The following is a 25,074-nucleotide window of genomic DNA, read 5'->3' on the forward strand; positions in this document are numbered from 1 at the left end:
TTTGTTCACAAACATGTTTGAGTGGGTGTATAAATTTAATGATACACAATTTTTAATGAAATGTGACTAAATTACTTTATATATTTGTAGTAATACATTTTGATGTCACAAGTACTTTACCATGGGAAAGAGTTCTGTAGCATATGTAGTTTGAATACATATATACATCTTGGCTGCTATTTCAAACACTAGCAAATCTACCAATACTTTAAGAATAACATAAGTAAAACATGCATACCAAGAGACATAGTACTGTGTATAACAGCTGTTGTTCTCACAACTTATCACAGAACAAGGCAGAGAAATCAATGTCCTTGTTTTAGGGTAAGAAGACTGTCAATATATCATTAAGATTTTAATCTATACCACATTAACCACTTTAGTTCAACTATACTGATATTCAGGCAGCGAACATATAATACTACTATTTAATCGTGTTTTTATAACTTATACCAACTCACCATCTAGTTCAACTATACTGATATTCTGGTGGGGGACATATGTGATTATTTAATTCGACCAGTTAAAACTGAGTCTCTTACTTGTTCTTTATCCAACTGAGTCTTTGGGATAAGAGTAAATGTTATTTGTAGACTGCCCATTTGTTTTGGGTCCTCTGGTCTACCAGAATCTGTTAGACATACTGTTAAGTTGGTTGGCCTATAGTAAAGAAGAAAAGTAACAAAAACATTATCTGAGGTAACTTTGTATAACCAATCAGTTTGATAGATAAAGAACATCTTATAACAATCCTTGAATATCCAAATATTATATATATATACATACATATCTATATTGGGGAACACATGTTAGTTAGCATGTACATAAAGCACAGTAGGTTATACGTATATATATAAGAGTTATACGTTTAAAGCAAGAAATTATTTAGTTTCCTTGTGAGAGTTTAAATTTTGTTGTGTATTTAATTAATATAACAAATTTCGTGTGTGCTTTAAATGGTAAAATACTGTTCGCTTGCATTTACCTTCAATTTCACGATCTGATGTCCCACCCCTAACGATGGATATAATTTTACATCAATGACGTTTCGTATATTCTAAAGTGAAATTGACCCTGCATTTTTTATAAGCCTAAATTCAGTTAGCAAGCGCCTTATTCGCCTCCTTTTAAGCCATAATAGCGAAATGTAGGCTTAAATATTAAGTTTTATTTTTTGAAGTAAGAGGGGTCACATTTTTTAAATTTTTAATAACGAAGCAAAATTTCACTTGGAGGCTATACTACACGTATTTCCAACGTACACAATTTGATCAAAACTTTTAGGAGTGTGCAACATGAAGTATTGAAAAAGAGAACCTATGAAGTTTTAAGGCCTAATAAAAGTAATTAAAATTACGCTTTGGTACAGATACTCTCTTAAGATTCTTCTTTAAATTAAATAAAAAAAGCCAGAAGAGATTTCGAATCTGAGGTGTTAGAAGTTACTGCCAAGGGCTTTCATTCAATACGAGAACACACCAGATAAACTGAATCTAAAACAGTCGAAAATTGTTTAAGTGAAATTTTTTATGAAGTGAAAGAAAGTGAGTTTGTAATATTTATTTCAAAAACATAACACTGAATGTTGAATTGTCACACAAAGATACAACCGAGCAGCATGCTTAGTGACACCTAAGTAAATTGTAAAAAACAAAATATTTATGACGTAATTTTCATCGAAATCACATAACATTATTAAAACATATATTATCGACTAACCTTCTTTTTGTCAAACTCAGCTACATCTCTCGTTTGTTACAAATAATAATTTCAAACTGTCGTGTAGATATTAAAGCTAAACTAATTTTTAATGAAGATATTTTTCACCCCCCTCAAAATTTTCATCATAGAACTTGAAACCTGAAATGTGAGAAAACAGCCATAACACCTTAATTCAAACTGACTACAAGTAAGCCTTAAATAACTGAGACCAGTCTGGGTATTGAATCTTATTTTACTTTTTTTCTTGAAACTCCGAAGCGATCAGTGTCTGACTATTATAGAAATAAAGTTAATTAATTAAAATTAATTTTCGGTCCTGAAAAAATGAACACGGAATACTGATCAAAATCGTTCATCAAAACATGACTGGTCTCTAGCATTAAAATCACCTTTAATATGAAAAATACCTAACTTTTGCTTATGATGTTTATTCTGTGCTTGAACGCTATGTTACACATTGGCTAACATAGCGATTTGTCCACTATGGGGAATCGAGCTCCCAACAAAGCGATCTGTCCATCGTGGGGAATCGAACTCCACGATTTTAGTGTTGTAAGGTTTTGAAGTTACCGCCAATCCAATGCTAGTTTTCACAAACTTGATAGTCTTTGTGTAAATAAAGTCATTTTGTTTTATTTCTTCGAAAGAAATTACATCTAAGTTTTACTTTAAATATATTATCTATTAATTTTCCCTGAACTCGTTCAACAGAAACTTTGAAAATTTAATATGTTTAAAAAAAGGATTCGAGGTTTGTTTTCAATTCTTTTGTTTGTTTATTTAGCCACTCGATGGCCATATCTGTATTACCTGTCCCTAATTTAGCACTGACAGACCAGAGAGAGCAGCTAGCGAGTCAACATTACTCATCGTCTACTCTTAATCTAGTCTTTCACCAACGAATAGTGGAATTAATCGCTAATTTATAACGCCCCATAGCTGAAAAGTTAAGCATTCTCAGTGAAGGGGATTCGAACCCGCGACTCGCATATTGCGAGTCGAACGGCCTAACCATCAGGTCTTACCATGCTTCGTTAATTTTCTAAAACTACAATGTTAACACTAATAGAGATTTAAGCTCTAAACTCTAAATGTCATTTCTATTTCAGAAGTCAAATTACAGGTGTTACAATTTATTATAGTAGTGCCATTTCTTACTAACTTGTTTAATTCTAGACGTGTTAGGTCTACTTGTGCTGAGCCCATGTAGTCATCCTGAAGCCCGAAGTCATAATCGTAGACACGAATCTGAAGAGGCTGAAACACGTCCTCTACCGGCAAACAGAAAAATTCGTCCCAATACGGATCCAACGTTTTTGAAACTGTTCTACTTTTGTATAACTGCCGACCTGCTAGTTTAAACTTGACATAGGGGTCGCTAGTACCTAAAATATCAATACACATATTACTATTTATATTCATTAAAATTACACTATTATCTGTTACTTCAAACTCAAAGTAGCAAAAACATAAAGAAGCTTAATATATGATTTCGTTTTAATATATATAAACATACTGTAAAAAAAATATAAAACTGTACATCAGAAGACGAACATCGTGTTCGATTAAAAATGCTTAAAAATATTATTTACTTCGACACACTTTATTTATTTTGTGACACTAACAGTAATCTATAACTACCGCGTCAGTGCTAAATACATTTTACTTCACTGTTTTATATCGTTACATTTTATTTACACAATGGTGGTGGTGGAGTCAACATACTTTAATTTGTCGGAAATAAACCAGGTTGTCGGGAACTCTACCAATCAATCCACACGCCAGTTAACATCAGTAGAGTGGCACTGGTAGCCTAGCTGCTTTGCGTCACAAAACGCCAAACCAACCAACATTAGTATACCACTTTAAATGTTTTATCATGAACCCAAGTTCCAAAATTAACGTGTTTTTGCCAAGCTGATAAACGTAGCACGTGCAAGAAAGTTCTACACGATTAAGAGTTGTTTTTTTTTTTTTTTTTTTCAAATTTCAACTACGCAAACCTCAGATTCTACCATATCATCAACACTGAAACGTTTTGCTGTATGTAAAATCACCAGTGATCTTCCAAACAATTTTCCAAGTAAACGTTTTGGAATAATTACATGATAGTATCAAACTGAAGTATTATAAAATCACATTATGTGGCCTGTGGGCCCACAGGCATTAACCTTCATAAGTGTTCAGTTTGTTTAGAATTAAGCACAAAGCTACACAATGAGCTATCTGGCTCTGCCCACCACGGGTATCGAAACCCGGTTTGTAGTGATGTAAGTCCGCAGACATACCACTGTGCCGCTGGGGGGAAGACAAGTATTCAGCATATCAACAGTTTCAATCTGTTGAATTTTCGATGGGTCTGCCCACCCCCCTCACCAAATTTTGAAATGTCCGCCATTGTCATTTATAAAGATGGTAAACTTTTTCAAAGGAAGTGACGAGAATCAAAAAAGATATTTCACATCCTGCAAACAAACAAACAAAAAAAAATCCCAATAAAATAATCAGCTGTCAAACAACGATTTATAAACATAATGAATTTATTTTATTAAGGGTTAACAATTATAACTTACTGTACATTTTTCCCCTGTATCAGACTACCTAAATCTTTGAAAGTTTTATTGATCAGTTAGGGTTTACACTGCTGCAACTCTCGTCGAGTCACGACATCTCCCAGATGTACAACGTTATTTTAACATCGGTAAGTAAGTATTAATAACCAGAGTTGAGATAAGGCACACGTAAGAAGCTAAGTATCTACGTAGCTAAACAAACATTTTGAAGAAGACATGGCATTTGGAGACATCAACGTGTTTTAACAAAGCGTAACATGGGCCACTTTGAAGTCCATAAAATAACACTGCTTAGTAAATAAGTTGCTTACGGCAAAATAACTGCTCATATATTTATGAGAAAGTTTACACGTGGAGGTATAAGATGAATGAGTCGTTCATACGCTTTCACAGAAGTTTCCAAGTGTTGTGAGAAAATATCACCAGGAATGAACCAAAACTGCATCTTTTATTTCCCTGTCTTATAATTTCATTTCAAGGTGTATAAATTATCCAAACGTTGTCAAAATCATAATAGGAAACCCAAAGCCATACATCCATTATTATAAAAGATAAACTATTCTGAAATTTATATTACGTTTTCATAACTTCCATAAGATTGTTTATTTAAAGTACAAAATAAGTAAATTGGGTGTTTAATTGTTCATTTATAAAATAAAACAATTGCTATAGCAATACTCGAAAGTGTAATAATTGAAACAGTCATAAACTTCACTCTTCCGTAATTATAGTTTTGGAATTTTATTTTTACAACTTAGGTGTTTTTGATTAGATATCTTCAGTCAGGTATGGTACTGCTCCTGATAGCAATGATAAATCGAAATTTTCAATCTGCGCGTGCGGGTTAAGCCTATCGATGAAAGGCCCTCCAGAGATGCACTACCAACCGCAAAGAAGACAACTAACCATCGTGTGACTATTGAACCGGATAATGGCTTAAATTATCACTTTTATAGCGCGCCCACAGTTAAAACTAGAGAACGTGATTAACAACATCACGTCTCGAACCCTGGGTTCTAAGAGCAGCCCGACACAGAACTAAACAGCTTTAACATATTTTTCGTATTCTTTAATGGTATCTTTAACAACACTAATATCAACTAATCAAAATAGTTATATCATTAAGTGATGAACGTACTATGGAGCAATAAGCAGAGGTCAGCCGAACTCCGTATTTTTGTAATGTAAAAACATTATGTTTATACAGTTATATAAACTCAGATACTTATGTTACTTAACGTTTCAAAATTCAAAGTTCATCGATTTGTTCTTTACATCATTATTTCAGAAGCCTACAAAAAATTGCTAGGAATATTTTACTAAAACCTGGACAAACCTACAAAAACAGCTCCTGCGCATGTCATAGAACTATTTTTATGTTGATTTTTCAAATAGAAGAGATTTTACCATTTTCCATCACTACTGGCTGACTTTATCTTAGAAGCCATTCAAGCACCGAAGTTTACTGCAAATACATTTGGGTATACTGCGCCAAAATTTATGCACAGCTACTAAATAAACTCCTGCGAAGGTTACAGGGTTTTTTTAAAGTAGATTCTTGAAAATCGAAATTTCCATCGTCTAAGTTTTTCTTCCTTACCAACATAAACTTTTCGAAGCCATTTAAGCACATTTTCTACTGGTGTGAAACGGTTCGTTTTATTAGAGTAAACAATGGATATATTTATAAAAGTTTCTCCAGCCTTATTATTAGTGATTATAGTTTTACAAACCGCTACAGAAAAAAAAAAAAAAACGGCTTCTAATATTTTACTGAAACCTGGACAATAGTAATAAATACACCATTGACTACGTCATAAGGTGTTTCAAAGTTATTTCATGCGCCTTCGTTTTTGTTTTTTGTTTTTTTCGCCCTGAATAAATTTTCTAAGTCACTCATTTTCCACCACTGAAAAACAAAATATTTTTTTTTTATAAATGCGCATTAATTGGAAAATAATTTGTGGAACTTAATACCGCATTAAGGCAGTATATACCCTTTCATATCAAGGATGTAAGTTTGACAATTTGTATGATGTTACATATCTTTGTCAACTAGACACAGACCATTAAGCGACGATTTACACCAAATTATCAAGCACGTTTTTCTAAAAATTTGACAGCTCACGTGCTCGTAGTGTTGACGATACAGATCTGAATGTCACCATAAATATGAATCATTAATGTATCTATAGTGTGTGATAAGTTTATAAAAGATTTGGTTTTTATTACATGACCATTAACGAGTCACAGAAACACGTCCTGCTTAAGATATATTCATTAGTGCCGTAATTTAACAATAAATGTATTTCGATTCCCCCCTCCGTAATTCAAACTAATCCTCGCAGTCTGGACCCATTTATCAGATGTATTCAGTTGTGATGGTAGAAACCATCAGGAACAATGTAGCAATAAAACTGTTGAAAAAAATGAAATGTTGATGCAAAGTTATTTATGTAGCTCAGACTTTGGTCTCCATAAATAGACATAAAAACTTATGTAATAATATAATTAAAAAGCTGTTAATTCAAAAAGGAGAATAGGGTCGTCAAAAAAGTGCAGGAACGTGTTAAATCAAAATGCAAGTATCATATTTGTCAGTCCACAACTATGGACTCTAAAATAAAAAAGTAAACAAGCTTGGATGGAAATGATGTATAAACGGTTTACATTTTGATTCAACTTATTTCTTTGTGTTTTGACAATTCCTATTTCCAGTTTTAAATTAGTAATTTTTGATGATCTTGTTACAACATGAGTTTCCTATTATTTTACACGGAAAATGGGCGATTTCACCCAATTTTGTTTGATCATTTATTTATCGTGTGACACATAAAATTTAAACTGCTTATTAATAACTGAACCACAATTGTGGGAAACAATATGTAAAAACGTTTATGGTGTGTGGTTTAAATGATGAATTAACAGTGTATCCTATGAACAACTTACCACAAGTGTCTTTCACTACCAAGTCCTTGCCAGACTGAAGATGAACATCCAGCTGATAAAAAGTGTGTTGTCTCAGTAGCGCATGCCTTTGTTTCACTAGAGTACTGTCCTAAAAGGAAATCGAATCATTACCGTTTCATCTCACGCCATTTTGTACACTGGAGCTTTGTTAAACACATACTTTCATATTATATATCAAATGTTAATATATAATGTTTCAGTCAATCTTCAACATACACGTTCATTTTAGCAATGTTTCTCAGTTGTTCTATTTTATTTTTATTTTAACCAACATAATGCTAGTGAGCCTACATGGGAAATACACTTTGTGGCGTTTGTAAGTGCCTGAACTCTCATATTTTGATTTTTACGTCAAGGTTTAGTTGTTTTGCTAATCGTGTATTACAATTTTATGTTTGCACCTTACTTAATTGTAAAAGTATTCTACAAAACTATTTACATCTTAACTTAAAAATAATATGACAATATATAACTTGCTTTCTGACAAATAAAAGTGCGCTACGTGTGCCATATTTCAAGGCAGTCGAATGTGCGGGATGGCCATAGTACACAATACATTTTAGATAATAGTAACATAACGAAGCTACGACAGATTTTTTGCAGTGTGCCTTTATCATCTTACGTGTGTATTATATCTATCATGTATTTGTTATAATGAACAACAAGCTCAACCAAAAATTAGAAACGCTTCACTAAGCGAACCTGACGATGACCGAAGAAGGTCGAAACGTTGTTCGCTCTTCTATGTAAAGTGTTGTCTCAGCCCAAACGAGCCGTTTTTGCATATAAATGGGATATAAAATGCCTGTAACCCTTGAGATCTTTTCAATTAGCGTAGCGTCTCTGATTTTTGTTTTGGCTTGTTTTAATTTATAACAAATTGTCTTTAGTAAGAGGTTTCAACCTGTCGTTCTTAACGCAGCCTTGCTTTTGATTTGATTTTGCTTGACTGTATAGTATTTATATTATTCTAAAAGACAGCGAAAATCTTTATAAATTTAGAAGTGGAACATTTAACCACGATAGATAGTTTTTGACGCTTTGAGTTTTATAAGGTTTTAAAATCGATAATTCGTTAATAAAAGATGAAAATCATATTTAAATATACTGCTTTATTGGTAGAAACGCTGACGAGTTGTTTGGTGACTTTCGGCACGATTTTCAGTCCTTCAGTTAGGTTCTGTTCACCACAGAATAAATCTTAGGAGCCCGGCTACGAAGCAACCAATGTATTATACAGTTTTGACTTCAAACATTGAAACCAACTGTTGTGTCTATCACTCCCTTATTAATCTACATATTTAAGTCCAGAAGTCCATTACTGTTGATACTATAGTATTCTTAGAAGTACGCATCCGACGAACGCAATAACGAAATATTTTGCGATGTATTTGGTGAAAGTATCTTATTGTGACACGGGCGGATATAAATAGCATTAAAAACACACTTTGTTTACAGATAGCTATGTGAAATGAAATAACCAGAAACAGACAGAAGGGAAAGGAAACGACCGAACAAAAACATTGAATAAACAGTCCTGTAAATTACAACTTCATTTAATGAAGAAACTGAATGATGTGCGAAACTGGTTTTAATTATATAATTTACATAAGTAACGAAATAAAATATATTTTTGATAAAACTAAATCAACTTGGACTTGAACAACGGAGCAAGAGGTGGCACCATGAAACCAGGTTTCTTATTCTAAGGTGAAAGGTTTCAGAGAGATTCTGCTTCATTGGAATTTAGGTCCTTTATTTGGACCTGTGAGGGTCAGGTGCAATCTTGACCTCTTCCTCCCATTGCAGAGAGAAGCAACTCGCTCTCTAGGTGTTTGTAGCGTGACCAGTCACATGCTGAGAATAATAAAACCCGTTCCCAGTTCACGCAGCTTTTTGTAGCACTACCAATCACATGCTGAGAAGAATAAAACTCACTCTCACAATTTTCGCCTGGTGATTAGGGTAACTCGACTCGCAATATGTAGATCGCGGGTTCGAATAGCAGTCACCGGACATGCTCTCTTTCTCAGTCGAGGTGCGTTACAATGTTACGATCAATCTCCCTATTCGTTGGTAAAATGGTATTCCAAGAGGTTTGGTTTGTTTTGAATTTTGCGTAAAGCTACAAGAGGGCTTTCTGAACCAGCCGTCCCTAATTTAGCAGTGTAAGACTAGAGGGAAGGCAGCTAGTCATTACCACCAACCGCCAACTCTTGGGCTACTCTTTGATGAATGATGAATACAACCTGGATTGGCTCCTGCTATAGAAGCTACAATCTAGGACTATAGTTAACACATTAATTTATAGCTAATTTCCTGACACTAATATAGAATTTAAAACATTTTATTTCTAAGACAAATAAAGCTGTATGAGAGTTTGGCATACAACACTGCCCACAAGCTACTAGTGCTGTAAACTTAAAGGTATTCATGAACAACAACACGTAATATCAAAATGTATGAAGTTACAAACATATTTAAATTCATAAATATATGTATACTTGTACAATTTATGATAAGCATTTGGACATGAATGAGTAACCACTTATTTCCTAACAATTCCGAACAAAATACGTCCCATGAGTTTATTTTGTTTATCTGATTTCGTGCTAACCGCCACAGGTTTAAATTATAATCTAGAAGGAGGCAGCTAGTCAGCACCACTTACCGCCAACTCAACGACGACCATATTCTATGACAGGGTTTCGATCCCGCAATCCGTAGATAAACAACGATATGATAAACCACTTATTCAACAATTTGGAAATTTAAGTCAACCTTTTCACAGATCGCACTCTGTGGGATGAAGTACTTTGATCATATCTCAAAACAAAAAACTAAATCACATCGAAGAACCCGATGTAGAGAAACAACCCAAATCCACAGGAAGAGAGAAAACTGAATTTTGATATTTGTTTTTTGCTTTGTTACAATAGTTAAGCACAAAGCTACACAATGGACTATCTGTGCTGTTCCCAACAATGGTACCGAAACCTGGTTTCAAGTGTTGCAAGTCCGCTGTTTTATCGTTGTGCCACTAGAGGGCGTGGATCAATATCAAAGGAAAAATTAACAAGATAGTGAATGGCATTACCTCAGTCATGCTGTCGTCAGTATCATGTATTAAACTGGTACGGCACATTAACGGAAATAAGTAACACGAGCAAATAATTTCTTAATGTGAATACATATATACATCTACATATTCACAAAAGTTATAATAGTTTCATGAATGTTTGCGTGCACGCGTGTATTTCACATCAATGCCACATCATTTGATAAAGATCAAATACAAGGAAATACACCTGAGCGTTACGAAACAAACAGGCTATTATTTTGTTGTTTTTTTTAAATTTCGCGCAAAGTTACACGAGGGCTATCTGCGTTAGCCGTCCCTAATTTAGCAGTGTAAGGACAAGAGGGAAGGCAACTGGTCATCACCACCCACCGACAACTCTTGGGCCACTCTTACCAACGATTAGTGTGATTGACGGACACATTATAATGCCCCAACGGCTGAAAGGGTAAGCATGTTTGGTGTGATGGGGATTTGAACAACTTGGGCTTTATTTTAAGTGTTAAAAATTTAATTGTTAATAGATTTTAATATAATTGTTATCTGTTTCTCAAGTAGCTATGTCATCAATATCATTTAAGATGGGTATGTAACATGTCATGAAGATACTGATATATCACTAGATGCCCATCGGCAGTGTCCCTGATAGCGTTCTATTTCAGCAATAAATAAAACTAAAATTAAGCATGACAAAAATTTTTACTTCTTGCTTTTGAAGCTCATATATCAAGATGTGTTATAACCTACAGAGTGCATAATTCTTCACGTAATTCATGGCATGCGCACGTTTTATAGGCATCACGACAGTATAAATTACAACGTTAAACGTCTATTAATTTTTGTTTCTACTGACTGACGTACAGACACACGACACACAATTGTATAGAGGTGCGAGTTATTGAAACGGGTGATTCCATCAGCCCCCTTTAGAATAAATTAATAATTTTTTTATTCACTTATGGTACTGCTGATTTTCTGTGAAAGTATACGTATACTGGTAACCAGAAATACGTGCCGTCGATTTGAAAACAGCAAAAACAAATACGAGGGACGGCCAGGCATGGGCAGATGGTTAGGGCCATAGATAATATGAAGGTCGTGGATTCGAATCCCCGTTACACCAAACATGCTCTCCCTTTCAGTCGTGGGAACGTTATAATGTGACGGCCAATCCCACTCTTCGTTGGTAAAAGAGTAGCCCAAGAGTTAGAGGTGGGTGATGATGACTAGATGGCTTCCATTTAGTTTTACACTGCTAAGTTAGGGACAGCTAGCGCAGATAGTCCTTGTGTAGATTTGCACGAAATTCAAAACAAAAACACTAGGATTCTTCAAAGGGCCAATTTCTGTTATAGCACTTGGTAATGTGCGTTATGAACTTACATCAATTATTGCGTCGTGTGAGCTTTACGTTATATTAATAACTCCGAAACAAGTATGCGTGCGTAGGAGACAATATAACCTCACATCTTTTATTTTATGAAATAAAGGAAAAATACAAGGATTTGACCTATCTTTTCAAATACTCTACCGTGAATGAAAAATTCCAAACATCGAACGCTCGTTTTGGTGCAATATTACTAAAACAACAACATAAACGTTCACTTACTATACTTTCAACACCACTGTCGGTTTGTTCGTCCTCTGCAGTGTTCGTTAAATTCTTGGTTCGATCCACAGGAAAGCCTGACTTCGGCAGCGAAACTTGCCTGTTGAGACTGGGGTCACTGTGACTTGACGTTTCACATAAATAACTGACTTCCGTATCTCTGACCAAAGTGTCGTCAACAGGGGCTTCTGCCAGTGCCGCTAAGTTGCTGCTGGACACATCGGGGTGACTAGAACTAAGCCTTCCACTGTAGCTTAACTGTTTTTTCGTCGGTTTCTTAGTTTGTGAGGTGCAAACTTCTTCAACGTGGTCCAAACGTTTTGAACTCGACTCGCTGATCGAATGCCAGTCGTTTTCTTGCTTGGGGAACTGGAAGGAGATGATGTTCTGGACGATGGACCATCCTCTGGTAGGTATGCGGGATCTAATCGACTCTTGTTCTTGGACTTGGACTTCCTCATTGCTAAAAAGTCGCCATGGTTTACCGTCGAATTCTGATCTTCTCCTATAGTTAAGGATGGTAAAATTAAATAGAAGAACAGCTAAGTACCCAGAAGTTTGTTGTTTTTAAATCCAGTCCACTACAACTCAAACACTCGACAAAAGAAAACTGGTGAATATTGGAGTTCAGCTATTATTGTGATAATACAAGTTAATACTAAATATACAAACTACAAAAAAAATCAATCTGACAAATGACTGTTTTGAATACATTATCCATAGAAATACGAAAATATTTTTGAAACAAGAAACTGAAGAAATCCCTTTACCAATTTCATTGTCATCACAGACTAAGATATGCATGAATATTTGCAAAAAAAGAAAAGACAAAGACAGGTCTTTCATGTTCATGCAGTGGAAGAATAAAATTTTACTGGTCGGACACTGTGTGAAAATGACAATGTTTTTGAAATTCCAAACATTAAAAACATTACCTGGACTGGTTGACAAATAAAAGCAAAAAAAAAAAAAAAATTATTTGTAACATAAACTAATGAAATAAAGGGTATATAATAATTATTTTGAATTTTTGGTTCACTTCTGTTTTCTTTTTTAGACAAAATAGAAATATAAAAGCAATAACCAGTAGTAAAGTGCTCAATTTTGTAGTAACAAAGCCCTCTATAATTTGTCACATACGTGGCATTACCAATACATTGAACGACCCACACTCAAAACTTAATTTCCATGTAAGTATTTCAGGGGGCGAGGCGTTGCTCCGAGGGCAACATCCCCGAGAATAATGTAATAAATCAAAATCATGCAAATATTACTTTTACATATGTACTAGAACGTAAAACTGCAAGTTGAGTATTTTTAACTTAGTATTTGTATTAAGTATTATACGAGAATTAACTGAAGAACTAAAATTATTTTTTATCTTCAACGATTCTAATGAAATAACATGTTTAAACTTAACATCATACTAGTACTGCTAGAATTATTATTAACTTTCATTACAGTATTTAAAGAGTTACATTGTCCGATATAACGGATTGCAAACCTTAGTGACAGACTTTCAAGGATAAAATTTCTCTTAAATCTTTCATAAAGTTTAAATTTATTTATTTGTTTCATTTATTTATAGTTTGTTTGTTGTTTTTTTTTAATTTCGCGCAAAGCTACACGAGGATTATCTGCGCTAGCCGTCCCTCAGTTAGCAGTGTAAGACTAGAGGGAAAGCAGCTAGTCATCACCACCCACCGCCAACTCTTGGGCTACTCTTTTACCAACGAATAGTGGGATTGACCGTCACATTATAACGCCCTCACGGCTGAAAGAGCAAGCATGTTTGGTGAGACCGGGATATAGTTCATATATACAACGTTGTTGTGTTAGTTTGTTTGGTTTTGAATTTTGCGCAAAGCTACAAGAGGGCTATCTGCGCTAGCCGTCCCTAATTTAGCAGTGTAAGACTAGAGGAAAGGCAGCTAGTCACTACCACCCACCGCCAATTCTTGGGCTACTCTTTTACCAACGAATAGTGGGATTGACCGTCACGATTATAACACCCTCACGGCTGAAAGGGCGAGCATGTTTGGTGCGATGGGGAATCAAACCCGCGAGTTCCTCGGATTACGAGTCGAGTCCCTTAACCACCTGGCCATGCCGTGTAAGTGTTAAAAGTATTTTATTGAGACCTTGGGCTCCTACCGCCTCGAGTTATTTATTACTACCCCGGATGGCCATGGAAAGAAGACGCAATTTTAACATGTCATAAATGTTACTATATCTAACATTTTTTGTTTGTAATTAACCACAATGGACAATGGATGTTTTCTGCCTATCACGAAAATCAAAATCCGGTTTCTAGCGCTGCAAGACCGCAGACATACCACTGTGCCACGAGGGGGGGGGGATTTATGGACGAAAGGTGTTAGCAACTTCATTCATAATTAGACACACAACCTCAAATAGTCGATTGCTTGTTTCTGAATTTCGCGCAAAGCTATACAAGGGCCATCTGCGCTAGCTGTTCCAAATTTAATTTTTTGTTTTGTTTTACAAAACTTTAACCCGCCATATTTTGACAGATAAAGTGTGAAAAACTAGTACAATAATTAGCCAATCAATTTTATACAAAAAAATATACCGCTTTGTCTTTATCTGTCTAAAATAAAGTCGAAACTCAGGTTGTCGTTCGTATTTGACTATATTATACAAATATAACGACATGGTTCTCTTTATGGTCAAAACTTAGGGTATTACTTGTTCTAATAACATATTATAGATATAAACAATGCTTGAAGTGGAGGAAAGAGAAAACAATGGTTTGTGACTATTTTTAAAGTTTATTTTATTTCTTTCTCATGTGTCTCCTTTATTATTTTAAAAGTAACTTAAATGTAAAAAATAAAACTTATTAGGTTAGATTAAGTAACGTAATGAAATAATAATAATTCTTCACGAGGTATGTTCGTGAGCAGCTCATGCTTTACGTAATTCGATGTGGTAGTGTAAGCTTCACCCTTGACTTAAAACTAGTGTGGTGAGATTATTCTTTAGCCATGGTTTGTTTGGTTGTTCGATTTGGAATTAAGCACAAACCTACACAATGGGCTATCTGTGTTCTGCCCGCTACGGGTATCGAAAGCCAGTTTCTAGTGGAGTAAGCCCGCAGACAAACCGCTGTGCCACTGGTTGGTTAGTTATGGTTCAAAAGGCATTAAAACAATAAACTTAAATATTTAAAAACAAATGCATGTGGTTACGATTTATATGGAAACAGATGCGCGAGAGCTTATTTCTTCCATCCTTTACTGTGTTGTTCGATTTCTACCACATTTTAAAATACACACACACATGTATTCTTTCTCTCCACAGTCCTTTCCATGGTAAATATTTATTGCATGTTCTACAGAACCTTTCTATTATGAGAAGCTTAGAGTCCACTAAAAGGTAACGCAATGGTTCCGTGGCCATCCTCAATAGAAATGGGATGGCATTTCGCCTCATCCCATCCCACCAAACCTCAGAGACTGCATATAAAGTTAAAAAGTTGAGTTATGGGCGAGACGTATTTTATGTTTTTTTCAAGTCTGAATTTTAAAAATTAGAGTCAAAATTATAACATTCTTTTAATTATCAACATTTTAACACAAAAATTTATTTATTATAATAACAAAACTTAATGAATCATTTAATTTGATGTCAATAACCAAATAAATTTGTAAACAAAACTTTATAATATTTCATGCAGCGTTTGTGTGTATTAGTTCAAAGGTACATAACGGACTATGTGTTCTGTTCAAGACAAGGAATTGAACAGCGGATTTTTAGTACTGTAATTCCGTAAACTCACCAATGACCTATCGAGGAACTACAAATAAATCTCAACACTCGAATAAATAAAGTGAGCGCATGTAAAGAACCAAACAAAGTGAAGTTTACAATCACGAAATACAATTACATATATATTTTTAACCTGTATATTACTATAATAAAAAAAATAAAAACATGTATGCGTTCGCCAAAGCAAAGGCTTTATCACAAAGGTTTCAAGCGTCTTCACGTGGTAATCAGAAACGTAAAACTTCCCCGTAGAAGGTAATGTGCATATGTAGTCTTCGTACGTATACACTACCTTGAATAATGGAACGTTTTTTTTTTTTTTTTTTTGGTGTGCGTTTTTCCCACCTGCAAAATTATATCGTGAAATAAACCTTTTGAAAGGCAGGCGAGGTCATCTCTGTTTAACTACAAACACTTCTTTCCATCTCCTGGGTACACAATACACACACACTCTTCTTGAATGTACGAGATTCAAGGTTTACATTTGCTTATGCTGTATTTGTTTACCACAGGTTTATATCTCACGTAAACTTCGAAAGCACATTTCTGAAATTCCTCTCTGTTACTGTTCTCACATCCAGTGTCACACACTTGTGTCATCTTTTTTTTTAGTCGATGGTCGAAACTTCCCCTAGCATCTTTATTCATCCACCTGATAGTTTTCTAATTTTTTTTAAGGCCACTTGAGCCATTCGATGCGTTGGGTGTAAAATTAAACAACGATTTTAACTTGAAAACTAACGGAGCATTTTTTGTATCAATTTTTATTAATCACAAAGTAAATTATTTCAGGAAAAAAAAAAGCCATCTTGAAATTACATTCCAAAAAACGTAAAATTAGTGATAAGGACTCCCCTAAACTGAAAATGCTCCTACATTACTCTTAATTTATCCATTTCGAATTTAGAATTTTTGGCGAGCAAAAAAACAGCTTTTCGGATCTATCTTTCGTCTCCCACAAAGCGCTGTCCAAAAGGCTTTTCCATGAACATTAGAATTCACCAGTTAGGCTAGACAAAATCTTATCTGAAACGTCATTCACATAGGTAATATATTACTTCAAACGGTACTGTATGAAAGCCGAAAGTGACGAAGCACTGGAATCGAGTACACGTGGACTGCTTCCCCAGCTTTCGGTGTTCAACTATAGGTCTTAGGCTTATATTTTTAATACTAAATTATACAATGGGCTATACGAAACCCGATTTTATGGTCGTAAGCCTGCAGACTTACTGGTGAGCGGAGGGAGGTCGAACGTCTGAGAAATAATGACCTGAATTTGAGAAATGTCATTAAACAAAAATATAGCGATTTAGTTTACTTTGTAGTTTCAGTGGACCGACGATTGCTCCAACTCGATGAATCCAAATTGCTGACGACTGCATCAATTACCTTCAAAACAAATAATAATTCTTGTTCGAGTGTGTTTTCTTACAGCAAAGCCACATCAAGCAAACTTGCTGAGTCCACCGAGGGTAATCGAACACCTGAATTTAGCGTTGTAAATCCGTAGACTTACCGCTGTACCAGCGAGAGACAATTCTTGTTCGAAATGGAATCTTTATCTTGGAAGTGTGAAAGCTCTAGATGTTTCCTCGCCTTGTGGTTGTCAATGGGTTATCGATTTCTGCCAGATTGAGTCTGAGACTTTGGGGGTTTATTTGTCTTTTGAATTTCGCAGAGAACTGTCTGCGCTGGATGTCCCTAATTTAGTTTGTTTGTTTTGAATTCCGCACAAAGCTACTCCAGGGCTATCTGTGCTAGCCGTCCCTAATTTAGCAGTGCAAGACTAGAGGGAAGGCAGCTAGTCATCACCACCCACCGCCATCTCTTGGGCTACTCTTTTACCAACGAATAGTGGGATTGACCGTCACATTATAACGCCCCCACGGCTGAAAGGGCGAGCATGTTTGGCGCGACAGGGATGCGAACCCGCGACCCTCAGATTACGAGTCGCACGCCTTAAGACGCTTTGCCATGCCGGGCCTTCCTGTTAACTGTCAACAGTTAGTGCTCTTGAATGTTGCACTAAAAGAAAAGAGGCCTGCTTTGATCAATTGTAACAGTGTTGTGTTACACCAGGATAATGCATGGCCACATAAGCAAGGATCACATTTACAAAAACTGAAGAGCTACACTGGGAAGAACTTCCACATCCTCCTTATTCTCCAGTCCTTGCTCCATCTGATTATTATCTATTCCGAAATTTGCAAAACTATCGTGATGGAAAAGAGCTTGGAACACACGAATATGTCAAAACTACCCTCCTTAAATTCTTTTCCTCCAAACCCCAAGAATTATATAGAAGTGGCATTCAGAAGCTTGTGAATCGTTGGTAAGAAATAATTAATAATAATGTAACATATCTTTTGTTTACTTTTGTGTAAAATCGATATCAAATCCAATAAACGACCTGATGTTTTAGCCTTTACAGTGTCTTGTAAGTACATACCAAGCAAAACTGTTTACAACTGCAGTGGTAGTAACCTTACACTTCTAAACTTATGGCTAATATTCACATCATCATCTTTGTGTAGCCGAATTTACATTTGCACTTAATATCTTTTCTAAAAAAACAATTAGCAATTTTGTTTAGAAAAAGTTCCAAAATCGAACTCCAATATCGATTTTTAGTGACATTACACCTGGTACAAAATGTCACCCAATTTGTCCATAGAATGAAAAAAAAACAGCAAAAAAGAGCCCATAAAACAAAACGTTTTTAACAATGACCTTACAGTTTGAATTTCACGATAACATTTTCAAAATATAGCGATAGAAACCGAGTTTCGATACCGGTTGTGGCCAGAGCACAGGTAGCCCATTTTTTAGCTTTGTGCATAATTACCAACAATCATTTTCAAAAGTTGTGAGAGATATTTGTCAGTAAAACACACGCGAAAAAAACAAGAAAAAAAGGAATGTTGAGAGGTCAAAAATGAAAGCACACACGAGGTCAAAAATAAGAGTTGTTTAAAGCGGAGTTTTACATTCTGTGGGAATAAAAAGTGCACGATTCTATTTAAGGTGAATCTTTATATCTACAGTTGTGTATCAAAAGATGTTTTATTTACCATAATTCTGGAGTAATAAAGACGAACATAACAATAACTTGTTTCTTACAAGCTGTATCTCCATCAGAAAAACCATTTATAATTTGTATATACCTTACATTTCTTGTTTACTAATTCTGTTGAAGTACTAAGCACAACAACAGACAATACACTCACAGAACGTCGAGATGAAAATGAACATCCCATATGCAATTTTATTAGCATAGATTATGTAACGCAATATACGTTTCATGCCTTACATATTACGTTTACATTCGGGCAAATTCTCCACGACTGCTACAGTTACCAAGAAATACGGCAACATGCGATTCATGCGATGGTGAAGAGGCGTTCCCTTGCAGTGTGGTTTTTATTTTCACAGCACAATCAATGGAATAGTGGTTGCCATGACAATCTAACCCAAACCATTGAGCATGACTTCATATTCCCCAAGTTTAACTCGGCGGACACCATCACGATTTTAAGCGTGTCTTAAAACAACAACGGGGTTAGAGGTCTGTATACAGTAACATTCTGATATACTGGTCCAATTTGACACTAATACCAAAGTGACAGAAATCTGAGAATTTAACTTTGAGCGATAAACCTACTGAACTTGTTAACGAGTTCGAAAATACTGTAACAGTAATTTTTAGTGAAGACAACTTCTGATTCCAACTATTCGATTTATAGTATCGGGATGCATTGATAATAAATCGAAATGTTATAATAATTAAAATAAAAACTTGTTTACTATAACCATTGCTGTTACAGTACTCTTGAATTAATTTTGGGATTGGTGGTTCGACTGTTTGAAGTACAAAGTTACACAATTGGTAATTTTTCTTGTGCCTCCCACGGGTATAGAACCCGCATTCTAGCATTGCAAGTCCGTAGACATCCCGCTGTGCTTCATGGGGAGGGATTTGTAGACGAAAGGTGCTAACAACTTCACTCAAAATAAGACACACAACCTTGAATAGTCGATTGCTTGTTTCTGAATTTCGCGCAAAGCTACATGAGAACTACAGTTACGACAGAGAGTGTTCGTACCCCTGCGTCCCGAGTGGTTTCTTGCTCAATTTAAAAAGTATCACGATTAGGCTAATAGAAGTATAATATATTGTAAATATATACTATAAATATATTATAAATATTATACTAACACACATCTACATATATTTTTATGTAAATTAAACGACAAATAAACTGTTTGTAAACAAATAACCAAAAATAGAAGGAGCAGAAAGTGTTCGTACAGTTCAGAACGTGTGAAAAAACTGATATTCCCGTAAAAGTTTTGTTTAGTTTGATGAATAAACTACATTATACCATTCCAGAACTAGACACTGGGTTTATAATTATTGGAATTTAGCCAGAAAAAATGTACTTCCGGCAATTTAGCGCCGTCTCCGTCATTATCTGCTTGGTCATCATGGCGAATAGAAAACTGTCCAGTGATTTAAAAAACTGGATTATTGTAAAATACAAGTCTCGTGTGTCTCTTGCCGGTATTGCTACACAATTTAATGTGCCGAAATCTACTGTTCAAAGCATAATTGCCAAGTTTAAGCTTACAGGATCAACTGCTAACCTACCTCGTTCCAGACGCCCGATCAAAATTCCAGAGAGAACCAAGAGGAAGGTTCTCAGAGAAGTTAGTAGGAACCCTCGTTTAACACGTAATGACATGGAGAAACTGGTAAGGGAAACTGGGGTTGAAATAAGCACCTCTACAGTTACAAACCTGTTACGCTCTTCTGGGTTGAAAGCATGCCATCCTCGTAGAACTCCATATTTAAAACCAGTTCATTTAGAAGCACGATTGAGATATGAAAGAAAGCATGTAGATAAACCCTTTACCTATTGGAAGAGTATTCTTTGGTCAGACGAGACTAAAATCGAGCTTTTCGGCTACAATGATGCTCGCTATATTTTCCGTAAGAATGGGGAACGAAATCTTCCAAAGAACACCGTCCCTACAGTTAAACACGGAGGAGGCTCAATCATGCTATGGGGTTCCTTCAGCTCTTCTGGTGTAGGCAGCCTTCACCGTGTCAATGAAATCATGAAAAAAGAAGAGTACGTTAATATATTAGACACTTATATCAAGAATGATGCTCGGAACTTGCGGCTTGGGCGTCGTTGAATCTTCCAGCACGACAATAACCCTAAGCACACATCGAAATATGTGCAATCCTGGTTGCAGAGGAACCATATAAGCGTTCTGGAGTGGGCATCGCAGTCACCCGATCTCAACCCAATTAAAAACGTTTGGCATGAGTTGAAGACCAGGGTTCATCAGCGTCATCCGAAAAACTTGCAAGAGTTGGAGGCCTTCTGTAAAGAAGAATGGAAGAAAATACCAGTCGAGCACTATCAAACTATCATGGAGGGCTATGAGGAGAGATTGCGCCAAGTAATTCACCTGAAAGGCAATACAACTGACCATTAAAGTAAAAGCACGAACACTTTCTGTCCCTCCTACGTTTGGTTATTTGTTTATAAACAGTTTATTTTTCGTTCAATTTACATAGAAATTTATGTAGATGTGTGTTAGCATAATATTTATAATATACTATACTTTCGTTTTCCTAGTCGTGATACTTTCTAAGTTATGAGGAAAACACTACTCACGACACAGGGGTACGAACACTTCCTGTCATAACTGTATCTGCGCTAGCCGTTCCTAATTTAGCAGCGTAAGACTAAAGGGAAAGCAGCTAGTGATTACCACCCACCGTCAACTCTTGGGCTACCCGTTTATCAACGAATAGTGGGATTGACCATCATATTATAACGAGTCGAGCTCCTTAACCATCTGGCCATGCCGGGCTCGCTTATATGTGTGAATAACCATTTCAGAACAAAAGCAAAAGACACAAACTCTGCCAGAAATTGACTATTTCTGGGATTATTACTTTGATATTTCTTAAAGTATGAATATTAAGTAAGGAAGTTCAATGAACTGAACTTCCAGTTAGCATTAAAAACAACTTATTACTTTTTAATTATGAAGAATAATCAACAACAAACTGCGCTATGTTACTCAACCCACAAGACTCTGATATTAAGTGAGCATTCTATAAAAGTCTAGAAAGATGAATATCGATTTTCCATACCACAGTTAAAATAACAAAACAAAGAGATATCTATATCCAATTAAACACGGTATTTTAGTAGCAAATTTCATTAATTCACATATCTGTTTGTATTAGTTTCCGTAGGTTGGTTTATCTGAGTGTAGCAGTCGTACGATTATCTTTTGTTTCATGAATAGGTCCACAAGGGGAGTAAAAAAATCAGTAATCCAAAGCACGTGACCAATTCTAATCAGTTTCCTCCCCTGACGCAAGATCTCTCTCTCTTTAGAAATCAACCTTGTACGTGAACGTACATATGGAACCACGATATTGTATGTCAAACTTGTGCAATGATTATCCAGGGGAAAGAAACTCATGCAAGCGTATTTGTCAACCACTAATATGATAACTTACACAATTCTTGAACAAAAATGTCAACGTCGACAGTGTCAACCAGGCTTCTGCAGAAAGCCGGCCTAAAACATGACTAGACCTAAGTACCTAATGCTACGTTTTTTACATTTGAAAGTTGTATTTACCTTATGATTGTTGTTGTTTTGACTCGCACGTGCTCTCGATATTTATTCCGGTGAAGAGTTCATATTCTACAAGTCTATGTGAACATCTCAGTTAACGTGTCTTTCAGTATCACGCTGTCATTGATGCATGCAGCTGGCGGAACTGTTACATATAAAATAATTCTTACTGGACCGTACTAACAGTCTGGATAAAAGAATTACATGTTTAATATTATACAAGAATAAAATAAAAATTGATAAAAATAATCGTGAGGTTTAAGCAGCAAAAGAGACAGCGTGACCTGTGTTCAAAATACGTGAAAGTAGACAGGTATTAAAATAAAATAGTAAGCCTAACATGGCTTCAATATTCTCATCTTCTACATGTTTCCTAAACGTGGTATTGTAAAATGTGTCTAATTTATCAACCACACAAGTCATAAATATTAACTGTTGTGTAGAAACAACGTGTCCCTCGGTAACTTCACGCATTCACAACTCTAAAGTCCGGGATTTGATTCCCCACAGTTAGCACCCTACATAGTCCAATTTGGTTACGCTCTAAAATATAAACAAACAAGACTGCGTAGTTTGTTTTAGAATTACCACCAAAATTACACATATCTGCGTATGACTATCTTTGATATTTAACTGATTAACCATAGGTAAGAAAGCTAGTCAAAAGCACCCACCGCCAACCTTTAGGCTACTTTGATCAAATAGATTTCACCGTCACTCAAATATATATACAGGATAGTTACAGTTCCAAAAATAAAAGAAGCATTTTTGTGTACGAATCGTGATCCATGAATCCTATGAATCAATGTTACCTGATTGGCCCGCCCCAACCACGTACATTACTTTCAAAAACAGCGAATATTATCCTTATGAAACATAGATATTAGTGGCTTTTACATGCATATGCCCTATGTTTTGGTTAGTGTCCTAAACTATCAAATATTATTCTACTCTGTAACAGTGTCTGTTTATATCCACTGTTCTTTGTTACGATAAATAAACTAGACACAGGCAGGTATCGAATTTTATCAGGTAGGTGAGAAAGATACTACGGTGACGTAACTAGGTAGTTCCTTCGAACCCAACATAGTTACAGGTGACAAGGTAGATATATACAACACTTAGTTAAAACTCTGACGGTAAAAAAAAAAAAAAAGTAAAATTCTAAGACAGTACTTAATTTCCTACAATTGCAATTAAAAAATACTCACATTCGTCCCACCCCAGCGATTTTTAACACCTGCAACACGAGCCAGCCAATCATCTTTTAGCATTGAGCCTAAAATGGTCAACACAGGGGGTGTCATTTTTAAAACCGGTAAGTTAGGGTTAATTCGAAAGATCTAGATACATTAAGCTCGGCACTTCTATTGACTATATTATGGTGGTTCCTTCTAATATTTACTCTTCCTTACAGAAATGGCATTTTTAATTTGAGAATATATATTTGAAAAATCGTCATGTAATGCATCGTGCATCTGATTCAATTTCAATACTCCGTTTATGGGTTTTGGTGTACCGTTAATATCGCAAAATATTGAAACTAATCATATCTTATATACATGATTCCAATCCATCTTTTTAAAGATGACGATTCTGTTGCGCAATTTTTCTATGTTTTGCTGTCAGTGCAATAATCAATTAACTAATCACAGATTCAGCTGGTATGTTAAATCGATTAGAATATCTTTCAATGAAGCACAAATAACTGTAATCCGGGACCATAATCTTTATTTTCCATTGCCAGTTGATGAAGTTCTCTCTCTCTCTCTCGGTTTCAGTGCGATAATGATGTTTGGATTATATTTTGAAAGCTACCTTTCATGAAAGTTAAGTTCGGTTTCCTGGTTTATAAGGTATTCATAGGTTTATGACCAGGATTCAACATATTTTAAATAAGAAAATAAAACATGAAGCCTGAATATCTTTGAAACGTTAATCACGGGTGATGGTGGTGTTTTGGACAAGTGTCAATCAGTTTAAAATGTTAATAAATTTAACAAACTTTTAGAGTATGCGTTGTAGATGCCATGACATTGGTTTGGTCTGTTTGGTCCCTAATTTAGGAGTGCGAGACTAGAGGGAAGGCAGCTAGTCATCACCACCCACCGCCAACTCTTGGGCTACTCTTTTGCCAACGAATAGTGGGATTGACCGTCACATTATAGCGCCCAACGGCTGAAAGGGCGAGCATGTTTGGCGCGACCGGGATGCGAACACGCGACCCTCAGATTACGAGTCGCACGCCTTAACACGCTTGGCCATGCCGGGCCTTGCACCTTTTAATTACACAGATTCCAAGCTCCGATTTTAACACTGTATTTCCGTAAACTTACTACTATCCACCAGCAACATCGACTTTAAAATCATAATTATCTGTAAGAGAACATAAAATATAACCTTCTGAAGCAAACATGAAGCTACATGTGGACTTTGAAAAGCACTAGCACTTCTGTAGAAAGTACTCCAAAACTATACGTAATTTCGGAATAATAATTTTCATTAGTAATTTTTGAATAATGTTGCTGTCATCTCTAACATTAAATGAAACTAAGAAAACAAAATATTCTTAATACTGCATCAAGAATTCAACACTCAACTATCTTATCCCTCCCTCTACACTAATAAAATGTTTAAATATTCTTAGATGAGTGAGC

The 25,074-nt window shown here is 35.5% G+C and overlaps 1 protein-coding gene across 3 annotated transcripts in view; it reads right to left on the reverse strand.

Moving 5' to 3' along the window:
* The window catches only part of LOC143239252 (multiple C2 and transmembrane domain-containing protein-like), a 65,238-nt gene that overhangs the window by 35,690 nt on the left and 4,474 nt on the right, over positions 1–25,074 (reverse strand). For all 3 annotated transcript variants that reach the window (XR_013021088.1, XM_076480163.1, XM_076480168.1), the window contains exons 3-6: positions 11,954–12,458; positions 7,245–7,353; positions 2,885–3,107; positions 543–660 (exon numbers count right to left, since the gene is read on the reverse strand). Coding sequence is in view for 2 of the 3 variants with exons in the window: in XM_076480163.1 (XP_076336278.1) it covers positions 543–660; positions 2,885–3,107; positions 7,245–7,353; positions 11,954–12,458 (955 nt within the window). In the remaining variant the exon portion in view is untranslated. The remainder of the gene's footprint in view (positions 1–542; positions 661–2,884; positions 3,108–7,244; positions 7,354–11,953; positions 12,459–25,074) is intronic.

Source organism: Tachypleus tridentatus, chromosome 2 (assembly GCF_004210375.1).
Source record: "Tachypleus tridentatus isolate NWPU-2018 chromosome 2, ASM421037v1, whole genome shotgun sequence".
Classification (NCBI taxonomy): domain Eukaryota; kingdom Metazoa; phylum Arthropoda; class Merostomata; order Xiphosura; family Limulidae; genus Tachypleus; species Tachypleus tridentatus.